Source organism: Phyllobates terribilis, unplaced genomic scaffold (genome assembly GCF_046119375.1).
Source record: "Phyllobates terribilis strain yellow unplaced genomic scaffold, ASM4611937v1 Scaffold_4__5_contigs__length_816908805, whole genome shotgun sequence".
Lineage (NCBI taxonomy): Eukaryota > Metazoa > Chordata > Amphibia > Anura > Dendrobatidae > Phyllobates > Phyllobates terribilis.
Window position 1 is genome coordinate 616,386,208 of NW_027362764.1, and position 27,044 is coordinate 616,413,251.

At 44.4% G+C, this 27,044-nt stretch overlaps 1 protein-coding gene across 1 annotated transcript in view; it reads right to left on the reverse strand.

The window, feature by feature from the left end:
* OPRK1 (opioid receptor kappa 1) overlaps positions 1-27,044 on the reverse strand; it is a 280,410-nt gene that overhangs the window by 19,830 nt on the left and 233,536 nt on the right. The window contains exon 3 of the mRNA XM_073676726.1: positions 9,764-10,116. Coding sequence (XP_073532827.1) covers positions 9,764-10,116 — 353 coding nt within the window. The remainder of the gene's footprint in view (positions 1-9,763; positions 10,117-27,044) is intronic.

Below are 27,044 nucleotides of genomic sequence, written 5' to 3' on the forward strand. Positions count from 1 at the left end.
CCATCCAGTCCAACTTTCCCTTTGCCTGGCCCTCACAGGGTATCAAATACTTAGGAATTCCTATTCATAGAGACCTCTCCCATCTATGTTATCTTAATTTTGGGCCCTTTATTGAACAATTCCATACAGACCACGGTTGGCAAGTTAGAACTGTAAGATTCACTACGTGAACCACTGGTGTTTTGTGGAAAAGCACATGTACACCGCGTTCCAAATTATTATGCAAAAAGTGTTTAGGAGTGATAAGGGAAGAATTTGTTTGTTTGTCAGTTAAACTCATTGATGGTGATGTGTGTCAGGGCTCTTTATATCACTGTAAGCAATTGCAGACACCTGTGCTAATTAGTTTGGCAGGTGTGTCCAATGAAAGGCAAGACTACTTAAGAAGGCTCTCTCACATTATTAAGCAGCCTACATTTTCTGCCAAAATGGGAAAGAAAAAGGATGTGTCGGCTGCTGAGAAGCAACAAATTGTGGAGTGTTTAGGTCAAGGCATGACTACAATCAACATTGTGCGATGATCAGGATGAAGTGTCTTGGCAATCAAGAAGTATGTAGCTGATTCACAGTACACACGTGTGCGTGCTGATAAGGGCAAATTGAGGACTCTTTCCTACAGGCAATTACGTCAGGTTGAAACAGCAGCGGCAAAAAAGCCTTGTCATAGCAGCAGACAAGTTTTTGAAGCTGCTTGTGCCTCCAACGTCCCCCGAACAACAAGATGCAGGGTCCTTCAGAGGTTTGCAGCTGTGCATATGCCATCCTGTCGACCTCCTCTATCCACTTCACACAAGCAGAAACGGCTCCAGTGGGCCAAACATTACATGAAGACTGATTTCAAAACTGTTTTGTTCACGGATGAGTGCCGTGCAGCGCTCGATGGTCCAGATGAATGGAGTGGAGGATGGCTGGTTGATGGACACCCCACGCAAACACGGCTACAGCGCCAACAAGGAGGAGGTGGAGTAATGTTTTGGGCTGGAATCATGGGGAGAGAGATTGTCGGCCCCTTTAGGATCCCTGAAGGCGCTAAAGATGAACTCCATAATGTATGTGGATTTTCTCAAACAGCACTTCCTGCCATGGTTCAAGAAGAAGAACCGTGTATTTCACAGCAAGATCATTTTTCTGCATGATAATGCACCATCTCATGCTGCACATAAAACATCTGCATCTCTGGCTGATATGGGCATAAAAGGGGACAAACTTATGGTGTGACCCCCATGCTCCCCTGACCTCTACCCCATTCAGAACCTTTGGAGCATCATTAAAAGGAGTGTCTATGATGGCGGGAGGCAGTTCACATCTAAGCAACAGCTCTGGGAGGGTATTCTGTCCTCATGCAAAACAATTGAAGCAGAAACCATCCAAAACCTGACAAATTCAATGGACGAGAGAGTTCAGAAGCTCCTTTCGAACAAGGGGTCCTATGTGAAAATGTAACATCACCTAGAATAAAGTTTTGAGTTGAAAACTGTTTGATTTCAGTTTCTAACAACCTGCTAATGCTTATAATTTCAAAAATGACCATTTTTTTGGTCTTTATTAAAATGAAAAGGTTGATCGAAAAGTTTGGGGGATCTAAGAGTGTGGCAACCCAGTAGTCATGATTACTTCGAATTCTGACAATATGAGGGTCATGCTGCAGGTAGTGCAGCAAGAAGGCACTTATGTGTCTTGCGCATCTCGGAGCCCCAAAATTATTTTCCGGGCTAGATGCAGCTAAAAATTATTTTTAATTTTAAATCTGGTGAAGCTTATTATAGATGGCCTAATAGGATCAGTGCTGCACACTGCTACAAAGCCCAAATTATTTTCCAGTCAAGATACAGATAAACATGATTAGTAATTTGAAAGCTTAAAACGGTTGGTAGGGTGATTTTAACCAATCATCAAGCTTTTACTCTCCCCAGGATGACACAGGGGTAGAAAAGTCGTTTCGGATCCATGATTTGTTCATCTTTATGAACGTGAGTCTGTCTACATTATCAGTGGAGAGCCGCGTGCGCTTATCTGTCAGCACACCACCAGCAGCGCTGAACACACGTTCAGACAGAACGCTGGCTGCGGGGCATGACAAGATCTCCAAGGCGTAAGTGGCTAGCTCCGGCCATTTATCCAGATTGGAAGCCCAAAAAGAGCAAGGGTCCAGTGACACAGTCGTGGCTTCAATGTTTACTTGGAGATACTCCTGTACCATCGTCTCTAGGCGTTGACTATGTGTCAGACTTCTTGTCTCCTGTGGCCTTGCAAAGGATGGGCTAAAAAAGTGGTGAAATGATTCCGCAAAATTGATGTTACCAGCAGATACTGTGGTTCTGTTACGGTTTGAGTGCTGAACACTTGACGGTCCCACGGTTGGCAAGTTGGAACTGTGAGATTCACTACGTGCGCCACTGGTATTTTGTGGAAAAGCACATGTAAGATTCTGCAACAGTCTCTGCTGATACTCCTGCATGCGTGCATCCCTTTCTATGGCAGGAATAATTTCTGCAAATTTACTTTTGTACCGGGGATCTAACAGTGTGGCAACCCAGTAGTCAGGATTATTTCTAATTCTCACAATTCGAGGGTCATGTTGCAGGTAGTGCAGCAAGAAGGCACTCATGTGTGTTGCGCATCCAGGAGCACCAAGTCCCTGTTGTGTTGGTGGCGAGGTAACAATCATGCTTCCTTCCTCTGTCCTCTCCCCCCAACCTCGCACAACAGAAATGTGATCAAGGTCTCCCTCATCTGATGAGTCTTCCATCAGTTCGTCCTCCACTTCTTCCTGGGCTCCTGCACCTTCCTCACTAGTTTGGCTGCTACCATGCGCCCTGGTAAAACCATCTCCCCCACCCTCACATGCCTGCCGCCTTGGTGCTGCCGACCGTCTGGACCTTGCAGATGTTAGCCCTTCCGCATACAACTCCTCCTCCTCTACTTCCTCCACATCCTCTTGTGCCACCACCTGACTCCGAATTCTGTTTAACATGTGCTCCAGCATGTAAATCACCGGAATAGTCATGCTGATAATGGCATCATCACCACTAAACATCTTCGTCGCCATTTCAAAACTGTGCAGAAGGGTGCATAGGTTCCTGATCTGAGACCACTCCTCCAGCGTGATTTGCCCCACCTCTGAATCTCGTTGGCCCAGGCTATACGTCAGAACGTATTGCACCAGGGCTTGTCGGTGCTGCCACAGTCGCTGCAACATGTGCAGAGTTGAATTCCACCGGGTAGGCACATCGCATTTTAGCCGGTGAAGTGGCAGGCCCAACGACTTCTGTAGAGATGTAAGTCGCTGAGCTGCGGGATGCGAACGGCGGAAGTGAGCACACAGCGACCGTGCCCTCTGCAGAAGGCCATCTAGTCTGGGATAGTGGGCTAAAAATTGCTGGACAACCAGGTTCAACACGTGAGCCATACAAGGCACGTGTGTGACATTGCCCCGGCGAAGGGCCGCACCCAGGTTTGCAGCATTGTCGCACACGGCCTTCCCTGGTTTCAGGTCCAGTGGAGACAACCATTCATGAAATTGGTTCTCCAGAGCTGACCACAACTCCTCAGCTGTGTGACTCACATTTCCCAGACATTTCAATGTAAAAACCGCCTGATGACGTTGAGCCCTACTGCCAGCATAGTAAGGAGGTGTGCAGGATCCCTTCTGCGCAGTTAGAAAGCTTGTGGCATGACCAGACAGGCTTTGGGTGAAGGTGGAAGACCGAGAGGAGGTTGAGGAGGCAGAAGCAGTGGAGGAACTTTGACATAAAGAGGATTGACGCACAACTCGTGGGGACGGCAAGACTTGGACAGCAGCCCCTTGTCCTGCTGTCACCATAGTTACCCAGTGCCCAGTCAGCGACATGTAACGCCCCTGTCCATGCCTACTCGTCCAAGTGTCTGTGGTCAAATGCACCCTGTCACACACAGAGTTTCTCAAAGAAGCGGTGATGTTGTGTGCGACATGCTGGTGGAGCGCAGGCACACCTTTCTTTGAGAAGTAGTGCCGACTGGGCATCTGGTACTGGGGCACTGCGACGGACATAAGGTCTCGAAAATCCTCTGTGTCCACCAGGCGGAAAGGCAGCATTTCTGTAGCCAAGAGCTTGCAGATGGTGAAATTCAACCTCTTAGCTTTCTCATGGCTAGGAGGAAATGGTCTTTTACTTGTCCACATCTGAGGGACCGAGGGCTGGCTATTGTGCTTAGACGGGGTTGATAAGGGTGTCCCCGGCAAACTGCCGGTCTGTGAGGAAGATGCAGGCGGACATGTTAGGTTGCCTTGATCCAAAGGTGGTGCTATCGATGTCGGACAGCGCTCAACACCAGCTGGTGTTACCACCTCCAAAGAAAATGATGACCTGCCAATCACGCTGGCTGTTGCGGGTAAAGAGGTGGCAGGTCTGCGCCCCAAAACAGGTGTGACTGCTGTCCCCCCAGTCACAGAGGATGAAGAGGCCGCGGATGCACAAGATATGGCAGACGGTGATTGGCCCGGCCGGCTAGGCCGCATTGTAGCACACTGAGCTTCCCACTGCAACTTATGCTTCATGTCCATGTGCCGGTTCATGCATGAAGTACTCAAACTATGTATTTTTTGGCCTCTACTTAGCTTTTGCTGACAAATGTTACAGATAACACGAGTTGGGTCATCTTTATCGATCTGAAAAAATGCCCAGGCTATGCAAGGCTTAGCACCCATGCGACCTGAAGAGCCACCACGACTTGTGGTGAGAGGCGGAGTTGTGTTTGAGGATGCAGTTGTTGACGTGCTTCCAGTACTACGTCTCTGTCCAGGAAGGCGCAACCTGACCTCGTTGTCACTAGCATCTTCCTCCACCTCCTCTGCTGACCTCATCTCTTGGCTGACTGTGGGTTGACAGTAAGTGGGATCTCCGACCTCATCATCATCACCCTGTGCGTTATCACACCCGTCGTCCTCAGAGCCAACCTGTTCCTGCCCTGACAAAAAACTAAAGTTGTCGCTCCAATCAGGTATTTGAGTCTTATCATCGTCTTCCTCATTGTCTCCACCAACAGGAGTTACAGTTTGGGAATGAGGGTCTACATTATGGTCAGAACCTTCTGCGTCTGGTCCTGGATCCGACTCATAAAGATTCTGGGCATCAGTGCAGATCATTTCCTCGTCTGGATTCACAGAAGCGCTGGAGTCGACCTCTGATTCCCAGGCTATAGTATGAGTAAACAGCTCTGCAGACTCAACCATCTGTTCTACCTCATACTCAGACGGGCAGCTGGAGATTTGGGTGCTGTGAGGAAGCAAGTGCGATTTGGGTGACACCTTTGAGGACTGGAGTATTTGTGATGTTGAAGTTGATGTGGAGGAGAGCCCACTTAAAGGAGCACTTGATATCCGTTGAAGCACCTGCTGTTTTTGTGCCTCATCTGGAATTTGTAGCAATTGGCGTGGCCGTAAGAAAGGGATCTTATCACATTGTCCGCTAAAAGAAGTAGACATTTTAGTTTGGCTGGAAGATGGTCTTTCTTCTGCACCTACCCCACGGACACAACCTTTTTTCCCCTTCCCAACACGCCTATTCCCCTTTCCACCAGCAGCAGGCCTTTTTCCACTCATTTTGGTGGTTAACTAATTCACAACTCTGGAGTTGTTTGCACAAAAAAACAATGGATGGTAACCGAGCAGAGCTGAGTGGCCAAACTGTGGTATTAGGCCAAAACTATTGGCTGGGCTAGATGCAGAAAAAAATTATTTTTAATTTGCAACCTGATGGAGGTCAGTATAGATGGACTAATAGAACAAGTCCCACACGCTGCTAGAAGCCCAAATATTTTTTCAGAGATAAATGAAGAAAAAAATTATTTTTAATTTGCAACCTGATGGAGGTCAGTATAGATGGACTAATAGACCAAGTCCCACACACTGCTAGAAGCCCAAATATTTTTTCAGAGCTAGATGCAGAAAAAAATTATTTTTAATTTGCAACCTGATGGAGGTCAGTATAGATGGACTAATAGACCAAGTCCCACACACTGCTAGAAGCCCAAATATTTTTTCAGAGCTAGATGCAGAAAAAAATTATTTTTAATTTGCAACCTGATGGAGGTCAGTATAGATGGACTAATAGACCAAGTCCCACACACTGCTAGAAGCCCAAATATTTTTTCAGAGCTAGATGCAGAAAAAAATTATTTTTAATTTGCAACCTGATGGAGGTCAGTATAGATGGACGAATAGACCAAGTCCCACACACCGCTAGAAGCCCAAATATTTTTTCAGAGCTAGATGCAGAAAAATATTATTTTTAATTTGCAACCTGATGGAGGTCAGTATAGATGGACTAATAGACCAAGTCCCACACACTGCTAGAAGCCCAAATATTTTTTCAGAGCTAGATGCAGAAAAAAATTATTTTTAATTTGCAACCTGATGGAGGTCAGTATAGATGGACTAATAGACCAAGTCCCACACACCGCTAGAAGCCCAAATATTTTTTCAGAGCTAGATGCAGAAAATTTTTTTATTCAATTTGCAACCTGATGGAGGTCAGTATAGATGGACTAATAGACCAAGTCCCACACACTGCTAGAAGCCCAAATATTTTTTCAGAGCTAGATGCAGAAAATTTTTTTATTCAATTTGCAACCTGATGGAGGTCAGTATAGATGGACTAATAGACCAAGTCCCACACACTGCTAGAAGCCCAAATATTTTTTCAGAGCTAGATGCAGAAAAAAATTATTTTTAATTTGCAACCTGATGGAGGTCAGTATAGATGGACTAATAGACCAAGTCCCACACACTGCTAGAAGCCCAAATATTTTTTCAGAGCTACATGCAGAAAAAAATTATTTTTAATTTGCAACCTGATGGAGGTCAGTATAGATGGACTAATAGAACAAGTCCCACACGCTGCTAGAAGCCCAAATATTTTTTCAGAGATAAATGAAGAAAAAAATTATTTTTAATTTGCAACCTGATGGAGGTCAGTATAGATGGACTAATAGACCAAGTCCCACACACTGCTAGAAGCCCAAATATTTTTTCAGAGCTAGATGCAGAAAAAAATTATTTTTAATTTGCAACCTGATGGAGGTCAGTATAGATGGACTAATAGACCAAGTCCCACACACTGCTAGAAGCCCAAATATTTTTTCAGAGCTAGATGCAGAAAAAAATTATTTTTAATTTGCAACCTGATGGAGGTCAGTATAGATGGACTAATAGACCAAGTCCCACACACCGCTAGAAGCCCAAATATTTTTTCAGAGCTAGATGCAGAAAAAAATTATATTCAGTTTGCAACCTGATGGAGGTCAGTATAGATGGACTAATAGAATGATGCTATGCCCAAAAGATTTTACTTCACTAGGTGCAGTAAAAAAATTGGTATTCTATACACAGGTGGTATATCTTGCAACACAGATAGGCTACTCCACTGACTAACACACTCTGCAATAGGCCAAAAAGGATTAGCTTTGCTAGATTCAGCCAAATGCTGTGAAAAAAACTTGCACAGCACTGGCACAGACCTGCCTGGCAAAAACTGATAGGAACTGATGTAACCTAGTCCTGAAAAGGACTCCAATTACAATTAGTCTTTACTCCCACAATCTATCTATTTAAGAGCACAGACCTGCCTGATAAAAGTCGTAGGAAATGCTGTAACCTAGTCCTTAAAAGGACTGCAATCACAACTATTCCCTACTCCCAAGCTATCTGTATATTTGTGCGAAAATTGGCTTGAAATTAACAAGGTATAGCGCACACAGCAACAGCGGTGCCGTCTAACACGCAGCTGCAGCAGTGAGAAAATGGTGGCGACGGGGAAAATGGCTTGGTCTTATAGGGCAAGGACATGTGACATACACTGCCAATCACACATGCCCTTGCTTGTGTGAAAAAAAGCACTTCGCTCCGTGTGTGCGCTGCTGATAGGCTGACAGATTGCACCTCCCCACTGCAAATGCGGGAAAGAGAAAAAAAAATGGAGATCTTCATTGTTCCTGCAGAGATCCATCCCCTGCCCCTCCCCCCGCCCCGCTGTACACTCAAACTGCGTATTAACATTAATTTTCATCATTACTGAGAAAAAATCCAGTTATGATTTTGGTGCACGAACAGTTATCGAACATAACCTCGAACAGCCGAATTTTTCTCAAATTGTTCGTGTTCGCCGACCGGCTCGAACACCGCCCAAAACAGCTCGAATTTGAGATTGGCGAACAGTTCGAGTAGAACAACGCTCATCTCTAGTCAGCACATACCCCATCTCCTGGCCAGGGGATGAAGCATAAACCACTTATGATAAGTTGAGTATACAAAAGACATAGCAGGGACTCGCGGTTGCTGCTTTCTGAGGTAACACATTTCCGTGTTTCATGAAATGTTAGCCCCCTTGTAATAAACTAAGGATGCACATGGTATTATCAGGCAGCTAGGCTGATTATGGGGTTAAAAGGTAGCATGACTAATTATGATTTTGTTTGTGAGTTCTTTTAAGGGTTAGCTCACCAAAATTCAACAGGGTTATCTTGTCGCTGGGCAGTTCTGGAGCCCCTGGTGATTTTTTTCCCGCCAGAATCCAGGAATCCTAGGATTGGTGGATCAGCTAAAAGAAGGCAGCGGATTTACCTATTTAACCCCCCTGATGACTAGCGACAGAGCATTCCTAACCTTGAAGACTTAAGATCCCCAGCCCACCTACCCCCAAGTTCTTCTTGCTTGATTTATATTCAATTGTTGCTCATTTTATTAGAGGGAGGTTACACCCAGCTCTTTGGCTGGGTGGTATTGGTTGAACTGAAATATTTGTGCTGCAGCTTGAGTCAATTAAGGACTGAGCCGCTATTTACTGAATGGTTATTTATTATTTATTATTATATTGGTCTTAGTTTATTTGTTTAATAGTCCCTTAATAAAATATTGCGAACGCGGCCTGTATTTTCCAACATCTTGGTGTTGTGTCAGTTTATTTATTTAAGTTATTGTAATGGTAAAATATAGCATTTATAATCCCATGAGCGATTATTTATGTTGCGTCTCAGACCTCCAAGTTCCTCTTAGATCAAGTCAGTGATATGAGCTAAAGGGCAGCCAGATCTCCAATGTCTTGATATATGATGAGCTCATAGGACTGATAACATGGCAGAAACATTTACTTCTGTGATAAAACAGACAGGAAAATGTGTCTCAGAAAGGAGCTGATGCGAGCCCCTGCTGTTTCATCTGTATACTCACTTATCATAAATGACTTGTGCCATCTTCTCTGGACAGAAGCCATAATTAGGTGCCAACAATGAACTGGAGGAGCTCGGCATGGTCGGACACAGCAAATAACAGTATATAGCAGATGCAGATTTATAAGATTATCTTTTAGAACATTCAATTGCGGAACTTTTTATTATTCCAAGATCTATTGATTAAAATGTACTTTTTTGTGGGACAAGATCTTTAATGAATATTGTATATCTTGACTTCAAGGGTACTATTAAATTAAATTTTTGCCTAGCAGTACAAGACATTCAGCAGAAGTACATACCACTGGACTGGATGGCAAAGCTACTAAAAATACTGGAGGTACTTAAACATAATTAAGAACAATTGTCCTACAATAAAAGATTTGTAAATAAATATCAATAATATTTCCTGAAATTGCATTTCTATCCTTCAGTTTCAATGGTCAATTCAAGATATGTCTTCTAACAGGGGTACCTGGAGTTCCTTCTGTTGAAGGGAACCTACTCAGAAAAATTTATCTTTACAAGAGTATTGAAACAAATATAGAAACAAACTCACCATCACTTATTTTGGTGCCTCCAAGTACTATAGCAGATATTCCAACAGAGGAGGAAAGCATCCAGATACACACATTGATGAATTTTGCTTTTAAAGGTGTGCGGAAATCAAGTGCCTTTACGGGATGGCACACTGCAATATATCGGTCAACACTCATCATGGTCAAAGTGAATATACTGGTAAACATATTATAATAGTCAATAGATATAACTATTTTACATAAAATATCTCCAAATGGCCAAGAGTTCATTAAGAATTCAGTGCTTTGAAAAGGCATTGTGGTAGTCACCAGAGCATCAGCCAGTGCCAGATTAAAGATGTAAATGTTGGTAGCAGTCTTCATTTTGGTGTATCTGTTGAGAAAAAATATAAGGGCTACTGAAACTCGATAAGCTTGTAGAAACTGTATTCATAATTCATTACAAGATTGTATAATAGTCGAAGTTTGTTGAATTAATAAAATAATATTTTAGGCCTTTGTAAAAAAAAACAATAATTTCTCAAAATATAATAAAAATTGTGCAATTCTATCTTAATGCTATATCAAAATAAAAACCAAGGTTTATGTGCTTCGTATACCGTACTATATAAGATTAGCACAAAATAATAAAATAGTCGATTAACTATTATAGACAAAATACAATTCATTTACCATATATTATATACACTACACAGCAAAGTTGGTGAAAATCGATTCACAGGACTCGACCAAATCATTCATCTTTGTCCACTTGATGGAAGCCTTGAGAACCACCTCCTACTAGATGGCATCTGTGACTCTACTTTTTTGAGAGGGCCTGATGTGATGTCACATGTACCACAATGATGAGCTAATTAAAAGAAAAGCAGCAGATGCTGGGAGATAAGAGGCAGCTCTCAGGACTTCCATCCAGTGGCCACATATTACTGAAGTGTCTGATAGGCAAAGTCTGATTCTCACTAACTCTACTATAAGTTATTTAGTTTTTAACTGTACACATTTGAATACGAGGGAGTACAATATTAAAAAGTGGGCCATAAACCTGAATTTAAAATGAAACTTCAGTTAGGACTATCCCTTTTTAAAAGGAAGCTACTCAGGAAAATTTAGGGAAAGTTGTTCTTTCAAATTAATAAATTAATTATTTTCAATGTAATACCAAATTCTATAAAGGGTGAGCCACTCTGCACCTGTTCTCTTCTTTCCTAATAAAGGAAGAAGAACCTCTAAGGATTCGCATTGTCTCCTTTTGAATTCTTGTCATGATTTTCTGTTTTTTTTACAGAGAAATCCTGCTTTAAACCTTTGTGTTATATATTGGTTTATATAATATTATCCTATGCTGAACTTAAGAAGGGCACCTACAACCAGCTGTGTTCACTTTGAATTGCAAAAATCAATATTTAATAAAGCAAACTAAATTTGACATTAACACTATGATTTAACAAGTTGTCTCTTTTGGTTTGCGTCTATTATATTGCTTAATCTATTGCTTCTTTCAAATCCCTGGCTAGTAGCATTCATTGCTTTCCAGAAAGCTAAACAGGTTTGGCTTTCAGATAGCTTTCAGATATCAGCTATTTAGACCTGATGTACAAGTAAACTGTGACATCATAAGGTAGCGGCGCAGATATATTATAAAACATAAGCACCAACGCTACCTGCGGGCATTAGGCAGGAGTAAGCTGCAATGGAACTTTATGACAGTGTCAGATGATCACTGGGGAGAAATTTATTTAGAAGATGAACATTTATATAGAAGAGTTGTCTGACTTCAATGAACTTTTTAATCGCCGGTCAGTTGCTCAAGAATTCATTCAAATGAACAACCGTTTATGAGAGTGCTTACTGATATCTTATGTGTACATTAGCAACATACCAGATTTATGCCCACAGCTAGATGCATAATATATTTTTATTTTTGAATGTAGCTTAAACAGAATAACATCTTTGGTTTTCCAAATTTAAAGAGAACTTACCACTTCCTGGGAAATTTCTTGAAATTTTGGGAAACAAAAACAAATTCTTAAATATATATTATTAGGAAATGTAAATAAAAAAAATCCTCTAAAGCTGTATTTAAAGCTGTGGACATTTGATGTAAGAAGAATAGAGTTGGATGAAGTCGGGCTCTCCACTGTGTCACTATTTTGACAGATTCTCACTTTTAGGGTTCTCTCACATCAGCATATTAAAAATCGCTCTGATATTCATCCCGAAAAGTGTGAAGTGTCATGGACAAGTATCATGCATATCTCATTCCGTATGTCATGCAAGTGCTATGCGAGGGTGCGATTTTTTTTCTCACCTAGCATCCATATGACATCAGCATGACATGCGTAAGCAATCAGTTTTTAACATCATCTTTTACATACTATAATGTTCTATGTAACTTAAATCTAGTTTACAAAACTAATAAATCTATTTTGTTTAAAGATATACATAGATAAATGAAAGAAATATATTAGATATATAATAGATAGATATTAGATATGTAGAAAGATAGCTTAGATAGATAGAATAGATAGATATATAGATTAGATGGGCATTCTGCAAATATATAATTTCATAACCTCCCTACATATTGTAAACTTGCACCCTTTAGTGCTTTTCATGTGGAGTTTATTGTACAGTTTTTAGGCTTGTTTAGCCACATAAATAAATACATTTAAAAAATTATGTAGTGTCCCCCCTATTGTTTGAAACGAGCAAAGGTAAAGCAGACAGCTGCGAGCTGATATTATCAGGGTGGAAAGGTCCCTTGTTATTCGTCTCTTCCAAGCCTAAAAATACCAGCCCGCAACAGCACCAGAAGTGGCACATTATATTAGATGTGCCAATTCTGGTGCTTCACCTTTGCCAAAGCACCAGCACAATCGAGAAGAAGAATTGGGGTAATGGAGCTTGGGGTTGATGTCAGCTGTGATTTGCCAAAAATCACAGCTGGCTTCAAGCCCTGGGGTTAGCAATGGAGAGGTGTCTATTAGTGATGATCGAGCACTGTAATGCTAGAGTGCTCAGTCCTCAAATCGAGCAATTCGTACGCTCGGACGTGCTCGACTAGAGTAGCAAACATAATGGAAGTGAATGTGAAACTCGAGCATTTTCCAGATGACGGTCTCTCTCCCCAGACTTCTACAGCTCACAAAGAGTCCGGCTGACAGAAGAGTCCCTGTGCTCCCAGCAGAGGAATACCACGCTTCAGTGCAGCGCTCGTCTCACAAGATTCAAATGAGCTTCTTACGGGGTCCCGAGCACTAGAGCACCATGCAATACTTGGCACTGATCGATACTCGATTACCCATCATTGCTGTCTGTCAGACACCCCTATTACTAACCCATTAATAAAAAAAAAATACACAAAAAAACTTCATTTGAATAAAAAATCCCTGACACTTTCCCTGGATCATCATTTTATATAAAATTAAAAAAAAAAAAAAAGCAGGTCCAACATAGTCCAGGGAATCTGACGTAGTCTACAAATGGATACCTGAAAAACATAAAAAGAGAGAAATAAAAACAAGACACTGTCCCTTGTTCACCAATTTATTAGAAAATAAGGATCCCACGCAGGTCTGAAGTAGTCCAGCGCTTTCCTTGAAGTTCCCCGATTCTGCTGTTAAAAACCTATGGAGAATCATTCTGAGTCTCCATAGGCTTTTAGCAGCAGCCACTCCTAGCTCATGCTGAGCTCCGCGAGACACGGCAGCTCTGAACAGCAGTGACGTCAGTAACAATAGCGCTCATCAGAGTCGCCGAGTCACGCTGCCCTCTGTGTGACTCGGGGAACATTGAGGGAAACAATGGACTACGTCGAACCTCCATAGGACCCTTATTTTTTAATAAATTGGTGAACGAGGGACAGTGTCTTTTTATTTTTCTCTGTGTTTTTCAGGTTGCTATCTATCTATCTATGGGTGATGCAATTTCTGGGTTCATTTGTGTGCATAAAAATTTGACGGCATACGCATTTTCCGTGTGCCATCCGTTTTTTTTCTCACACCCATTGACTTGCATCGTCAAGTCTTGTCCTATATACGCGGCCACTCGCAGCATGCTGCAATTTTTTCCTCAGCCCAATTCCAGCTGAGGAAAAACTTGTAGATCAGCACTGACTCATGATTTTTTCTCGCATTGCACTCATTCGATTTATACGCTGTTATACTCCTGTGAAAGCCAGTCCATGGCTGTCGTTCATAGGAGACAGTGATTTTTACTACATACATGTATGCTGTTGTATTGCGGTATATAGCACAAATGATCAGACGATCGCAGGTTCAAGTCCTCTAAGGGGACTAACAAATAGTGTGAACAGTAAAAAAATGTTTTAAAAATTAAAAAAATATAACAATTCTTCTCCCATTAAGAAATAAAAACAATCAAAAAATACACATATTTGACATCTCTGCATTTGTAAAAAGTCAATCTATCAAAATTAGTGTTGAGCTAGCACTAAAATGCTCGGGTGCTCGAAGCTCGGGCCAAGCTCGCCGTGATACTCGGGTGCTCGACCCGAGCAACAAGCTCAATGTTAGTCTATGGGAGACTCGAGCATTTTTGCGGTGGCACCCCCGGCAGTCTTTTAAAAGCTTAACAAGTGCCCAAAACGATAGTGACAGTGCTCAAATGACATGGGGACAGCATGGGGATTGCCTCAGGAAGCATTTCTAACCCCCAGGTCACTGCTGTCAACAACGTGGTCAGAGGTATTAAGCCACTTTTACGGGCTCACAATAAAACGTTCAAAAACGAAAGTGAAACTTTTTTTCCTGTGAAATATGTTAAGGAACATCCTTTCCAGGGAAAAGACTTGTGTATAAGTTAAAATAAATGACCAAAAAAAAAATACTCCTCTACACCTTCGGCTATGTTCACAAGTAGCACTTTTTATGCGTCTTTGCACTTTTGTATTGCTTTCAACTATGACAAATGCATTCACCGGGAAATGTCATTTTAACATTTTACAACCTTATCTGGCCATGTGCTGTGTGACACATGCATAAAGTGCTGAAAAGACATGGGAACAGCATGGGGAAGACCCCTGGAAGCATCTCTGACTCCCAGGTCACTGTCTAAAAGTGTGCCCATCATAAGTGATACTTGCCGCATCAGAAGATGCAGACTTGCAACTATCCCCTTGCAAGTTCTAGTCCCAGGGCAGTGTTCAATTGTACCTCCCCCATTCCTTGCAATACAAGCGCAAGTATGCAGCCTGCCACCCACCCACCCCCAGGCTGCAATACCATACTGCTTGCTTGCTTGAACTTGAAATTGGGCCTTTTAGGCATGTGGAGGCGGAATCTGGCCACCACGTCATGGCTGTGTTGGTAGCCTGGAATCCATACTCAGTCCCCAGCCGCCCGGCAGCCGGGTGTCTATACTCGGTTCCCAGACGCCCCGCGGCTGGGTGTCCACACACGGTCCCTAGCCGCCTGGGGGCAGCCGGGTGTCCATAAACGGTCCCCAGCCGCCCCTATTTCTCCTTGGAACATTCCCCCACACACTTTTCTTAGCCCGGCCTGCTTTAGGCAGCATTGGACGAGCCCACCAGAGAACCAGACTCCTTCGGTGGGCCCTGACTTCTCCTTCGGTGGAGTTGAGAGTGCCAAGGAGAGGAGCATGATGATGATGACAGAAGTTAGCATCTGCTATGTTTTCTTTTAATGCAAGTGTAAGTGTGCAGCCTGCCACCCACCCACCCCCAGACTGCAATTCCATACTGCTAGCTTGCACTTGAAATGGGGCCTTTTAGTTTGGAGGAGGCCGAAGCTGGCCACTACCTCATGGCTGCTTCGGCAGCGAGGTATCCATACTCAGTCCACAGCCGCCCCTATTTGTCCTGGTGTGCCTTATACATAAGATTAAGCGCGTATACCAAAACATTACCTCTGCCCTCCCCAGTGCATTTAGTGGGAAGGAGAGCCTATTCCGCTGTAGTGTGTGCATGCCAAACCCCTGTTCATGGTACATGCGAAGATGCCTCCCACCTTGCACCTGTCGTTGCAGACTTGCAACTATCCCCATTCAAGTCCTTGTCCCAGGGCAGTGTTCAATTGTACCTCTCCCATTCCTTGCAATGCAAGCGCAAGTATGCAGCCTGCCACCCACCCACCCCCAGGCTGCAATACCATACTGCTTGCTTGCTTGCACTTTAAATTGGGCCTTTTAGGCATGTGGAGGTGGAATCTGGCCACCACGCCATGGCTGTGTTGGCGGCCTGGTATCCATACTCAGTCCCCAGCCGCCTGGTGGCCGGGTGTCCCCGCTTGCTCCCCAGCCTCCAGGGGGTGGCCGGGTGTCCATACTCGGTCCCCAGCCACCCCTATTTGTCCCGGTAACCTTTCCCACACTTTTCTTAGCCTGGCCTGCTTTAGGGCAGCATTGGCAGAGCCCACCGGATTATCAGACTCCTCCGGTGGGCCCTGGTTTCTCCATCAGGGGAGTTGAGTGTGCCAAGGTGAGGAGCATGATGAGGATGATAGAAGTTAGCATCTGCTTTGTTTTGTTGTAATGCAAGCGCATGTATGTAGTAGCGGCTAGGCCTGAGGTGGTCAGCGTTTTGGCGCATATCCTACCTCCTCCGAGGATTGCTGGATGTTTTCCTGCTACTATCCAAGTTCTATGACTCCCGTTAAAACAAAACTTCAGGTGATAAATGATGGATGAGGTAGTGGCAAAGGAGAAAGAGCAGGAGGAACAGGGACCATTCACATCAATATCAGGCCAGTCAACCAGATATGTCTTGTAGGATATGTTTCTGTAACAAAAGGAGCAGTTCGGCTACACAGTTATAGGGCATACAGTGAGTGCAATGCCTACCAAAAATTTCGAGGCACTCCAATGCCCCTTGGAAATGACATGGAGGTCAGAGGGCGTTAACTAAACCTTTTTTTCCATTTATAGCAACTGGGTCTCCTGTGCACTGTTGGCCTAAGCAGTGAATGGAAGGCTTTCCAAAAATTATGAGGAACTGCAATGCCCCTTACAAGAGCCATGTGTGGCACCCCAGGGGTCTGGTCACCACAGTAATAGAGATATTACGTCGGAGAGCAAGTGGGAGGTTTCCTGGTCAGGATCCCTTAAACATGTAACATCCTCCTGCCCCAGTCCTGGGAGGGGAGAATTCTGCCCTTATAAACTGGATCTGGGGCGGGGTTGAGTGAGTCAGAGAACAGAGAACAGTCAGAGTCAGAGTGAGAGCAAGGGAAAGTAACAGCAAGGAGCTCTGTATTAGCTAGGAGCTAAAGACCAGGGGCTGGAAGCTGAGCAGAGCTCACCATGGCAGAAGGCAATAGGAACCGGACACAGGAGTCCAAGGCTGTGAGGACTTATATGTCCAGCAGCAGAAACCAGCCAGCAGGGGATTTCAGGTCCTCTGGCCATAGAAGCCCGGAGGCTCAGTCACAAGGAAGGGACCAGCACCGCCGTCATGGAGCGGAGGCTAACAGAAGGCCCGAAGTCACCAGCCATACAGGTGAGCACTACACGGTACACTCAGGGACGTGGGCTACTTCTACCCGCTTTCAGCAAGGTAGCCAGGAAGAGTGCAGACAGACGGGGAGGCCTACAACTCCACCTGGCCAGGGGAACTCCTGTTTGCTCACAGACTGACCAGGCCTCTTATGCTAGCCAGTACTCCCGGGAGGGTCTCCTTATAATCATCAGTAAAGACCCTGAACTGCACTGCAAAGACTCTGAGTCGTTCCTGCTGCGCTCGTGCACCATCACCCCCATCATCCACACTCACTGCCCTGAGGCTACACTCCTCCCGTGGGGAGTTATCCCATTCTCTGCTGCGCACACAACACCAGCCTCAGTGGTCTGCCTCGCAGCGGTGGTACTCCCTGACCGCAATCCACGGGTGGCGCAGTCGGACAATTAACTTCAAAACCTAAGAAAGACTGCTACTGGTTTGACCAGCCTGAGGCACGGGACCGGGTCACCGCCACGGAGACTACAGACCCCAGAGACCCGGCACCGGGTATCCCACACACGTGTACACACGGCCCAGGGGGCGCGTCACATGCAGTACAGCATATTACAAACATAAGTCCCATTATTGGGGAATGGGTGTCCCATAGTATTTGCTTATGCCTTGCAAGCAAAAGCTGCCAAAAATTAGGACGGAGCAACTTGCAATGCCCCTTACAAGAGCCATGCAGTACAGCATATTACAAACATAAGTCCCATTATTGGGGAGTAGGTCTCCCATAATATTTGCTTATGCTTTCCAAGCAAAAGCTGCCAAAAATTAGGACGGAGCAACTTGCAATGCCCCTTACAAGAGCCATGCCGTACAGCATATTACAAACATAAGTCCCATTATTGGGGAGTGGGTCTCCCATAGTATTTGCTTATGCCTTGCAAGCAAAAGCTGCCAAAAATTAGAACGGAGCAACTTGCAATGCCCCTTACAAGAGCCATGCAGTACAGCATATTACAAACATAAATCCCATTATTGGGGAGTGGGTCTCCCATAGTATTTGCTTATGTTTTCCAAGCAAAAGCTGCCAAAAATTAGGACGGAGCAACTTGCAATGCCCCTTACAAGAGCCATGCAGTACAGCATATTACAAACATAAGTCCCATTATTGGGGAGTGGGTCTCCCATAGTATTTGCTTATGCCTTGCAAGCAAAAGCTGCCAAAAATTAGGATGGAGCAACTTGCAATGCCCCTTACAAGAGCCATGCAGTACAGCATATTACAAACATAAGTCCCATTATTGGGGAGTGGGTCTCCCATAGTATTTGCTTATGTTTTCCAAGCAAAAGCTGCCAAAAATTAGGATGGAGCAACTTGCAATGCCCCTTACAAGAGCCATGCAGTACAGCATATTACAAACATAAGTCCCATTATTGGGGAGTGGGTCTCCCATAGTATTTGCTTATGCTTTCCAAGCAAAAGCTGCCAAAAATTAGGACGGAGCAACTTTCAATACCCCTTACAAGAGCCATGCAGTACAGCATATTACAAACATAAGTCCCATTATTGGGGAGTGTGTGTCCCATAGTATTTGCTTATGCCTTGCAAGCAAAAGCTGCCAAAAATAAGGACGGGGGAACTTGCAATGCTGGCACCCTGGTGGTATAGTGGTGGTGGAGGCTGAGGATAAGGAGAAGAAGATAAAACAGCCAAAACGAGGAAGCGTATACCCATGTGTGGGTGTGAAGCGGTGCATGTGAATACACCTCCCGAAATAACACAGTGGATTTGACTTTATGTTACTCTGCTGTCATTTGGTGGTGATGAGAAGTCTGGCCCAATCCAGCCCTTGTTCATTTTGATAAGGGTCAGTTATAATTCCCCCAGCGGCACTAAAAACACGCTCCGATAACACGCTAGCGGCAGGGCAGGCCAGGACCTCCAAGGCGTACAGAGCGAGTTCATTCCAAGTGTCCAGCTTGGATACCCAATAATTAAAAGGCACAGAGGAATCACGGAGGACGCTGGTACGGTCGGCAAGGTACTCCCTCACCATCTTTTGAAACTTTCCACTCCTTGTGAGAGTACCCCGCGCCTCAGGGCCTGTAAGCTGGGCGGGTGTCAGAAAACTGTCCCAGAACGTTGACAGTGTTCCCCTGCCACTGCTGGATTGGAGTTGCATCTCTCTCGCCTGTACGCCTTGGTTGGGCAACGAACTCTGACCTCTGCCGCTAGCGTGATCAGATGGGAATTTTTTTAAGAGTTCTGCAGCAAGGGCCTTCTGGCACTGCCCCATTTTTGTAGACCTCTCCACCTCAGGAATAAGAGAGTGAAAGTTCTCCTTGTAGCGGGGGTCTACAAGTGTCACCAACCAGTAATGACTGTCACCCAACATTTTGACAACGCGAGGGTCACGGTTAAGGCAGCGTAACATAAAGTCAGCCATGCGTGCCAGACTGGTAACGGGCAAGATTTCCGTGTCCTCACCAAGATGACGACTGACCATGCTCTCCTCCTCCTCCTCCTCTTCCTCCTCCCCCCTGTCCTCAGGCCACCCACGCTGAACCGACGGTATGACACTTGTACAGGTACTACCGTCTACAATGCATGATAGCAGCTCCTGTTCTTCCTCCTCCTCCTCCTCCCCTCCCTCATTGTCCCCCAATGCACGTTTTGATGAGGTGAGGCTGGGCTGTGTGTAATCGCCCGCTACGGCTTCTTGATCCATCTCATCATACTCTGGCTGCAATGCCTCCTCTTTAATTCTCTGCAGAGAGCGTTGCAAAAGACAGACAAGTGGGATGCTGACACTAATGATGGCGTCACTCACCATCTTGGTGGCCTCCTCAAAGTTTGTCAGGATGGTACATATGTCAGACATCCAGGACCACTCCTGATGTCTTATGTGTGGAGTCTGACCTGAATATCGATGGCCTTGTTGCAGCTGGTACTCCACAACTGCTCTCTTCCGCTCACAAATCCTTTGCAACATGTGGAGGGTAGAGTTCCAACGTGTGGGGACATCACACACCAGTCGGTGTGCCGGAAGCTGCAAACGCTGCTGCAACACAGCAAGGGCGGCGGAAGCTGTAGCCGACTTGCGAAAATGAGCTGAGAGGCGGCGTACTTTCACGAGCAGATCTGGCAACTCGGGGTACGATTTAAGAAACCGCTGAACCACGAGATTAAGCACATGAGCCAGGCATGGTACGTGTGTGATCTCACCTCGCCTCAGAGCCGCCACCAGGTTACGGCCATTGTCACACACGACCATGCCGGGATGTAGGTTCAGCGGTCTCAGCCACAGATCTGCCTGCTCTTTCACAGCTGTCCACAACTCACAAGCAGTGTGAGGTTTATCACCTAAGCTTATGAGTTTCAGCACAGCCTGTTGCCGCTTGGCGGAGGCAGTACTGCAATGCTTCCAGCTTATAACTGATGTGGTGATATCTGAGATGGAGGCTGAACATGAGGAGGAGGAGGAGGATGCGCAGGAGCTGTACACTGTGGGGGCAACTCTGACTGACATAGGGCCCGCAATCCTCGGTGTGGGGAGGATGTGTTCCGTCCCAAGGTCCGACTGGGTCTCGGCTTCCACTATGTTTACCCAGTGTGCCGTCAGAGAGATGTACCGTCCCTGGCTACAAGCACTTGTCCACGTGTCCGTTGTCAGGTGGACTCTCCCAGTAACTGCGTTGTTGAGGGCACGGCAGATGCTTTGGGACACGTGCTTGTGTAGTGCGGGGATGGCACACCGGGCAAAATAGTGTCGGCTGGGGACCGAGTACCGAGGGACGGCCACCGCCATAAGATTGCGGAAGGATTCCGTCTTCACCAGCCTAAAAGGAAGCATTTCCAACGCAAGCAGTCGTGAAATGTGCGAATTTAGGACTGTGGCCTGTGGGGCGTTAGCTGTGAATTTCCGCTTTCGTTCTAAGGTCTGGGATATGGACAATTGAACGCTGCGGTGGGACGTGGACGTGGACGTTGATGCTGTTTCTTGAGAAACTGCCATAACAAGTGAAGACTGAGAGGAGGGGGCATCTTTACATGCAGTATGGACAGGGGATTACCTTGCACACACAACAGGGGGTTCTATTGCACGCACAACAGTGGAAGAAGCAGTGGTGACACCCGCTGACACTGGTCGTGGACCCTGGGTTTCGCCCCACAAAGTCAGGTGCTTTGCTGCCATGTGCCTGATCATGCTGGTGGTGGTCAGGCTGGTAGTTTTGTCACCCCTGCTGATGCTGGCATGGCAGGTGGAACATATGGCCTTTTTAAGGTTATCAGCAGAGTCTTTAAAAAAATTCCAGACTCTGGAAGACCTACCACTTGTACTGGCAACGTCCCTCGTGTTGGTGTTACGGGGAACGGTTGCCTGCCTTCTGTCTGTGGCCACCACACTGCTCCTTCGTGCCTGTTGGGGTACTCTGCCTCCCTCCCCCTGTGTGCTGCTGGCCTCACTCTGCATGTTCTCCTTTCACGTTGGGTCAGTTACTAGATCATCTAACACCTCCTACTCTTCCACTTGCGCACCACGATCCTCCTCCTCACTTCCTGGCAATTGTGTCTCGTCATCGTCCACCTCTTGTGACAGATTGCCAACGTCGACTTCCTGTGGCCGTGGCTGTTCAAATATTTGGGCATCGCAACATGGGATCTCCTCTTCCACCACTTCAAGCGTATCAGGCGAGGGGCCCAAATATGGAAATGGACCAGTGAACAGCTCTTCAGAGTGTCCAAGTGTGGGATCACTTGCTGTCTGACGAGACTCGGCATGGTGGGAGGAAGGAGCATCAGGGTGAGGAGGAGTATGCGGTCGAGACTCACAGCTACTAAGAGTTGACCGTGTGGAAGACAGACCGGAGGTGGTGGTGCCCAGGTAACTGGAAGTATTATCTGCTATCCAATTAATAATCTGTTCACACTGATCAGTTCTCAATACTGGTGTTGTTCTGTTCTTCCCTAGTAATTCGGTCAAGAAGTGGGAGCGAGAAGATGTGGCTGTTGGTTGTGGCACATTTTCACCTTGGCCACGGCCCCGTCCTCTGCACGAACAATCACCAGAACGTCCACTTCCACGTCCCTTGCCACGCGCCTTGCCCATTGTAAATGAAGTAAAATAGCTTACACTTGCACTATCAATGGAAAAAGGGTAATAAAGAGTAGATTAGAACCGTGGAAGAGGAAAACCACAGTTATTGCTTACTGGGGTATACCACACTTTTTTAAATAGAGATATTTGCGGCTGAACAGTGAGCGACACACTCAAACTGCTTTTTTTTTTAGATACCAAAGGCCCAAAACTGGATAGTACAGCGATTTGACCCGTGGAACTGCGAAACCACACTGGGATGTCGGGCCTACACAAGACTATTTTCAACAGATATATTTTTGTGTCACAACAGTCAAGAGACACTACTGTTTTTCTTTACGGAAAAAACTACCAAAAGCTGAATAATAGAGATTTTTTACCGTGAGATGGCAAAACCACAGTTATTGTTTACTGGGGTATACCACACTTTTTTAAATAGAGATATTTGTTGCTGAACAGTGAGCGACACACTCAAACTGCTTTTTTTTTAGATACCAACGGCCCAAAACTGGATAGTACAGCGATTTGACCCGTGGAACTGCTAGACCACACTGGGATGTCGGGCCTACACAAGACTATTTTCAACAGATATATTTTTGTGTCACAACAGTCAGGAGACACTACTGTTTTTCTTTACGGAAAAAACTACCAAAAGCTGAATAATAGAGATTTTTTACCGTGGGATGGCAAAACCACAGTTATTGTTTACTGGGGTATACCACACTTTTTTAAATAGAGATATTTGCGGCTGAACAGTGAGCGACACACTCAAACTGCTTTTTTTTTAAATACCAAAGGCCCAAAACTGGATAGTACAGCGATTTGACCCGTGGAACTGCGAAATCACACTGGGATGTCGGGCCTACACAAGACTATTTTCAACAGATATATTTTTGTGTCACAACAGTCAGGAGACACTACTGTTTTTCTTTACGGAAAATATACCAAAACCTGAATAATAAAGATTTTTTACCGTGGGATGGTAAAACCACAGTTATTGTTTACTGGGGTATACCACACTTTTTTAAATAGAGATATTTGCGGCTGAGCAGTGAGCGACACACTCAAACTGCTTTTTTTTTAGATACCAAAGGCCCAAAACTGGATAGTACAGCGATTTGACCCATGGAACTGCGAAACCACACTGGGATGTCGGGCCTACACAAGACTATTTTCAACAGATATACCAAAACCTGAATAATAGAGATTTTTTACCGTGGGATGGCAAAACCACAGTTATTGTTTACTGGGGTATACCAGACTTTTTAAATATATAGATTTGCGGCTGAACAGTGAGCGACACACTCAAACTGGTTATTTTTTAGATACAAATGGCCCAAAATGAATAATACAGAGGTTTGAACCGTGGAAGTGCAAAACAACACTTCTGTTTCTCTAGCCTACACCAGACTATTTTCAACAATTATATTTGTGTCTGAAAAATCAGAGACACGCTTTTTTTTTGGGGGGGGGGGACACACCAAAAGGTTAATAAGACGGGTATTTGTACAGTGTGAAGGAGGAAAAAAAAAGGAGGATTTAGATGAAAAAAAGAGGATTTTTCCTGGCCCCCGACACCTGGTGCTAAGTCCAGCAATTTCAGCAACAGGAGCACACAGGACTGTAATGCAGCATTTGCTGGTATAACCACTGTGTCTCCTATACAGCCTGCCTGCCTGGTATCTGGGATGGATATTAGTCCTGAAAAGGACTGTTTGTTTGTTCTGGCAGCCTTTACAGACCCTACACTAACTATTTCACAGTTTTTATCTCTCCCTAAATCAGCAGCGCTGTCCCTACACTGTCTAATCCGAAGCGACTGTGTCCAAGATGGCGGTGCCCGGTTTTAAATACTCGAGGTGACGCTGTGCGGCCAGACAATCACTGTAATTCCCACAACCAACATGGCTGCAGCATTACAGTGACTGGCTGGCAATCCCTGCATGTTCATTGGCTCTGTAAAGAGCGCCAAACATGCAGGGCGGAGACCCGAGCTCCCGCCCGAGTAACCCGGAAATGCTCGGTGCTCGCCGAACATCCCGAGTAGCGTGATGCTCGGGCGAGTACCGAGCAGTGTCGAGCATGTTCGCTCAACACTAATCAAAATATAAAATAAAATTAATCCGATCAGTAAATGGTGTAGCGAGAAAAGAAATCAAAATGCCAGAATTGCATTTTTTCGGCTGCCACAAAAACATAAAAATTGTAATAATAGGTGATTAAAACATTGTATCTACCCCAAAATGATATCAATAAAGACATTGCCTTGCAGTGCAATAAAAGCCATCACTTCATACAACTCCATTACTTAAAAATGTAAAACTTTATGGTTCTTGGACACAAGTGACTTTTTTTTCTTTACAAATTTCTGAATTTTATTTCACCATTTAAATAAAAGAAAAGCCATGCATGTTTGGTATCACCGTTATCATACTGAACTGGAGAATCATATCGTCTGGTCAGTTCTATGGTATTATGAATGTTGTAAATAAAAAAAAAACAATTGCTGAATTGCGCTTTTTTGTCTATTTCAACACTTGGAATTTTCTTTCGAGTACATCATATGATAAAATGGATGGTGTCACAAAGTTATGGCTCTTGGAATAAGGGGAGGAATAAACTAAAGAACAAAAACAAAAAATCGCCCTTTCTTTATGGGGTTAAAGGAAAACTAAATACAAAATATTCACAAAAACAATCCTGCCAGATCCTGGTTTGTCTTGACAAGCATATTCATTAAAAGCTTGGATATCCTTTGCTGGTCAGAGCCATCCCTAAAGAGATTTATGAGGATATACTGCTCGAACATAAAAGCTATGTTCACCTTTGGGCTGAATTTAATTTTACTATTCATTTGCTTCCTAAATGAAAAATTAAGTAACTTTTCCTATTGTCATTATTAAAAAAAAGTCCCACTATTTTGTTGCTGCATCCTTGATGAATCGGGGCCTTGGGTCTTAAAGAGTAATTGTCTTTTTAATTTTTATTTCACAAATGAAAGTTAAAAACTGACAAAGCCACCAGGCTAGATGGCATTCATCAATGGATATTAAGGGAATTGAGCTCAGTATTTGACAGGCCGATGTATCTCATCTTCTTAGACTCTCTTAACAAAGAAAGGAAAGAGGGCACCACCAAATATAGAAGATCAACCTATAGCATACCCAAAATAATGCACCAAGCAAGGAGAGAAAAGAAAGTATGCAATAGAGAAGATATCATCCATAAAAAATTAATTTTATTAAACAATAGAACCAAAGATATACATAAAACCTTTTAAAAAGTCAAAAGGCTAGTACTGATAATAGCCAGACAAATCCCTTGTTAGAGCATAAGTCTGCCCCATCTAGTAAAAAATAAAAAATATATGAATAAATAAATGTATCCAACAGCAAATATAGCAATTAGAAAATGTAATGATATAGCCATGCCCAGTAGCAAATTATAAGAACCATAAAAGGTGTATGAATCATAAAATTGCTGAAATAGGATGTAAGCCTAGTCACAAAAAACTAACACTGATGAAGTAAGTAAACATGCAAACAGATAAGTGGAATATAAAACCTGCAACACATCAATGAATAAATGAAATAGAGCAGTGTGTCAAAGATATACCTCAAGTTAACGCCAACACTTGCTAAATAAAAGGGACAATGTGAAAGCATGCTGTGGTAACCTGCAGAAGAAAAATACACAGATGGGGGAAGGAGTGCCCCACGCAAATCACCACAAGAAGCATGGCTTCTTCAAGGGAAGGCACAATTAGGCAAAGACTCATTTACACTCCTTCAAACCACATATCCAAGCCCTTTCCACTTTGTGTTGACTCCAACTCAAAAATATCTCACGGATCCGCACATTTCCTGCTCTGTGGCCTCCCTTCTAACACTCTTGCACCCCTCCAATCTATCATAAACACTGCTGCCTGACTAATCCACCTGTCCCCCTATTCCCCGGCCTCTCCTCTCTGTCTATCCCTTCACTGACTCCCTATTGCCCAGAGACTCCAGTTCAAAACCCTAACCTTGGCATACAAAGCCATCCACAACCTGTCTACTCCATACATCTGTGACCTAGTCTCCTGGTATTTACCTGCACGCAACCTCCGATCCTCACAACATCTCCTTCTCTACTCCCCTCTTATCTCCTCTTCCCACAATCGCATACAAGATTTCTCCCGTGCATCCCACTTACTCTGGAACTCTCTACCCCAAAATATCAGGCTCTCGCCTACTGTGGAAACCTTCAAAATGAACCTGAAGACCTACCTCTTCCATCAAGCCTACAACCTGCAGTAACCACCGCTCTACCATACTGCTACACGACCAGCTCTACCCTCACCTACTGTATCCTCACCCATCCCTTGTATACTGTGAGCCCTCGCAGGCAGGGTCCTCTATCCTCCTGCACCAGTCACTGTCACATTTCGTTCAAGATTATTGTAATTGTTTTTGCTATGTATACCCCTTTTTCACATGTAAAGCGCCATGAAATAAATGGCGCTATAATAAACAATAATAATTTATTGCTATATATTTACAATATAATGAAAGACTAAAATGGAACCTGCTGTGGGATATGGTCGGCGTTGGGCGTTTGAAAAATACTGCAGGTGGTAAGACACAGTGTGAACACTTTAGGTCACAAGTGAAAGGGGAAATAAGATTGGACGCATGCATGAATGCGATCCAATACCTAACGTTCACTGCGCATGCACGAAACGCCATATGTATGGCATGGTGAAAGCAGCAGGCAAGGGAGAAGTACTCAGCATGGACG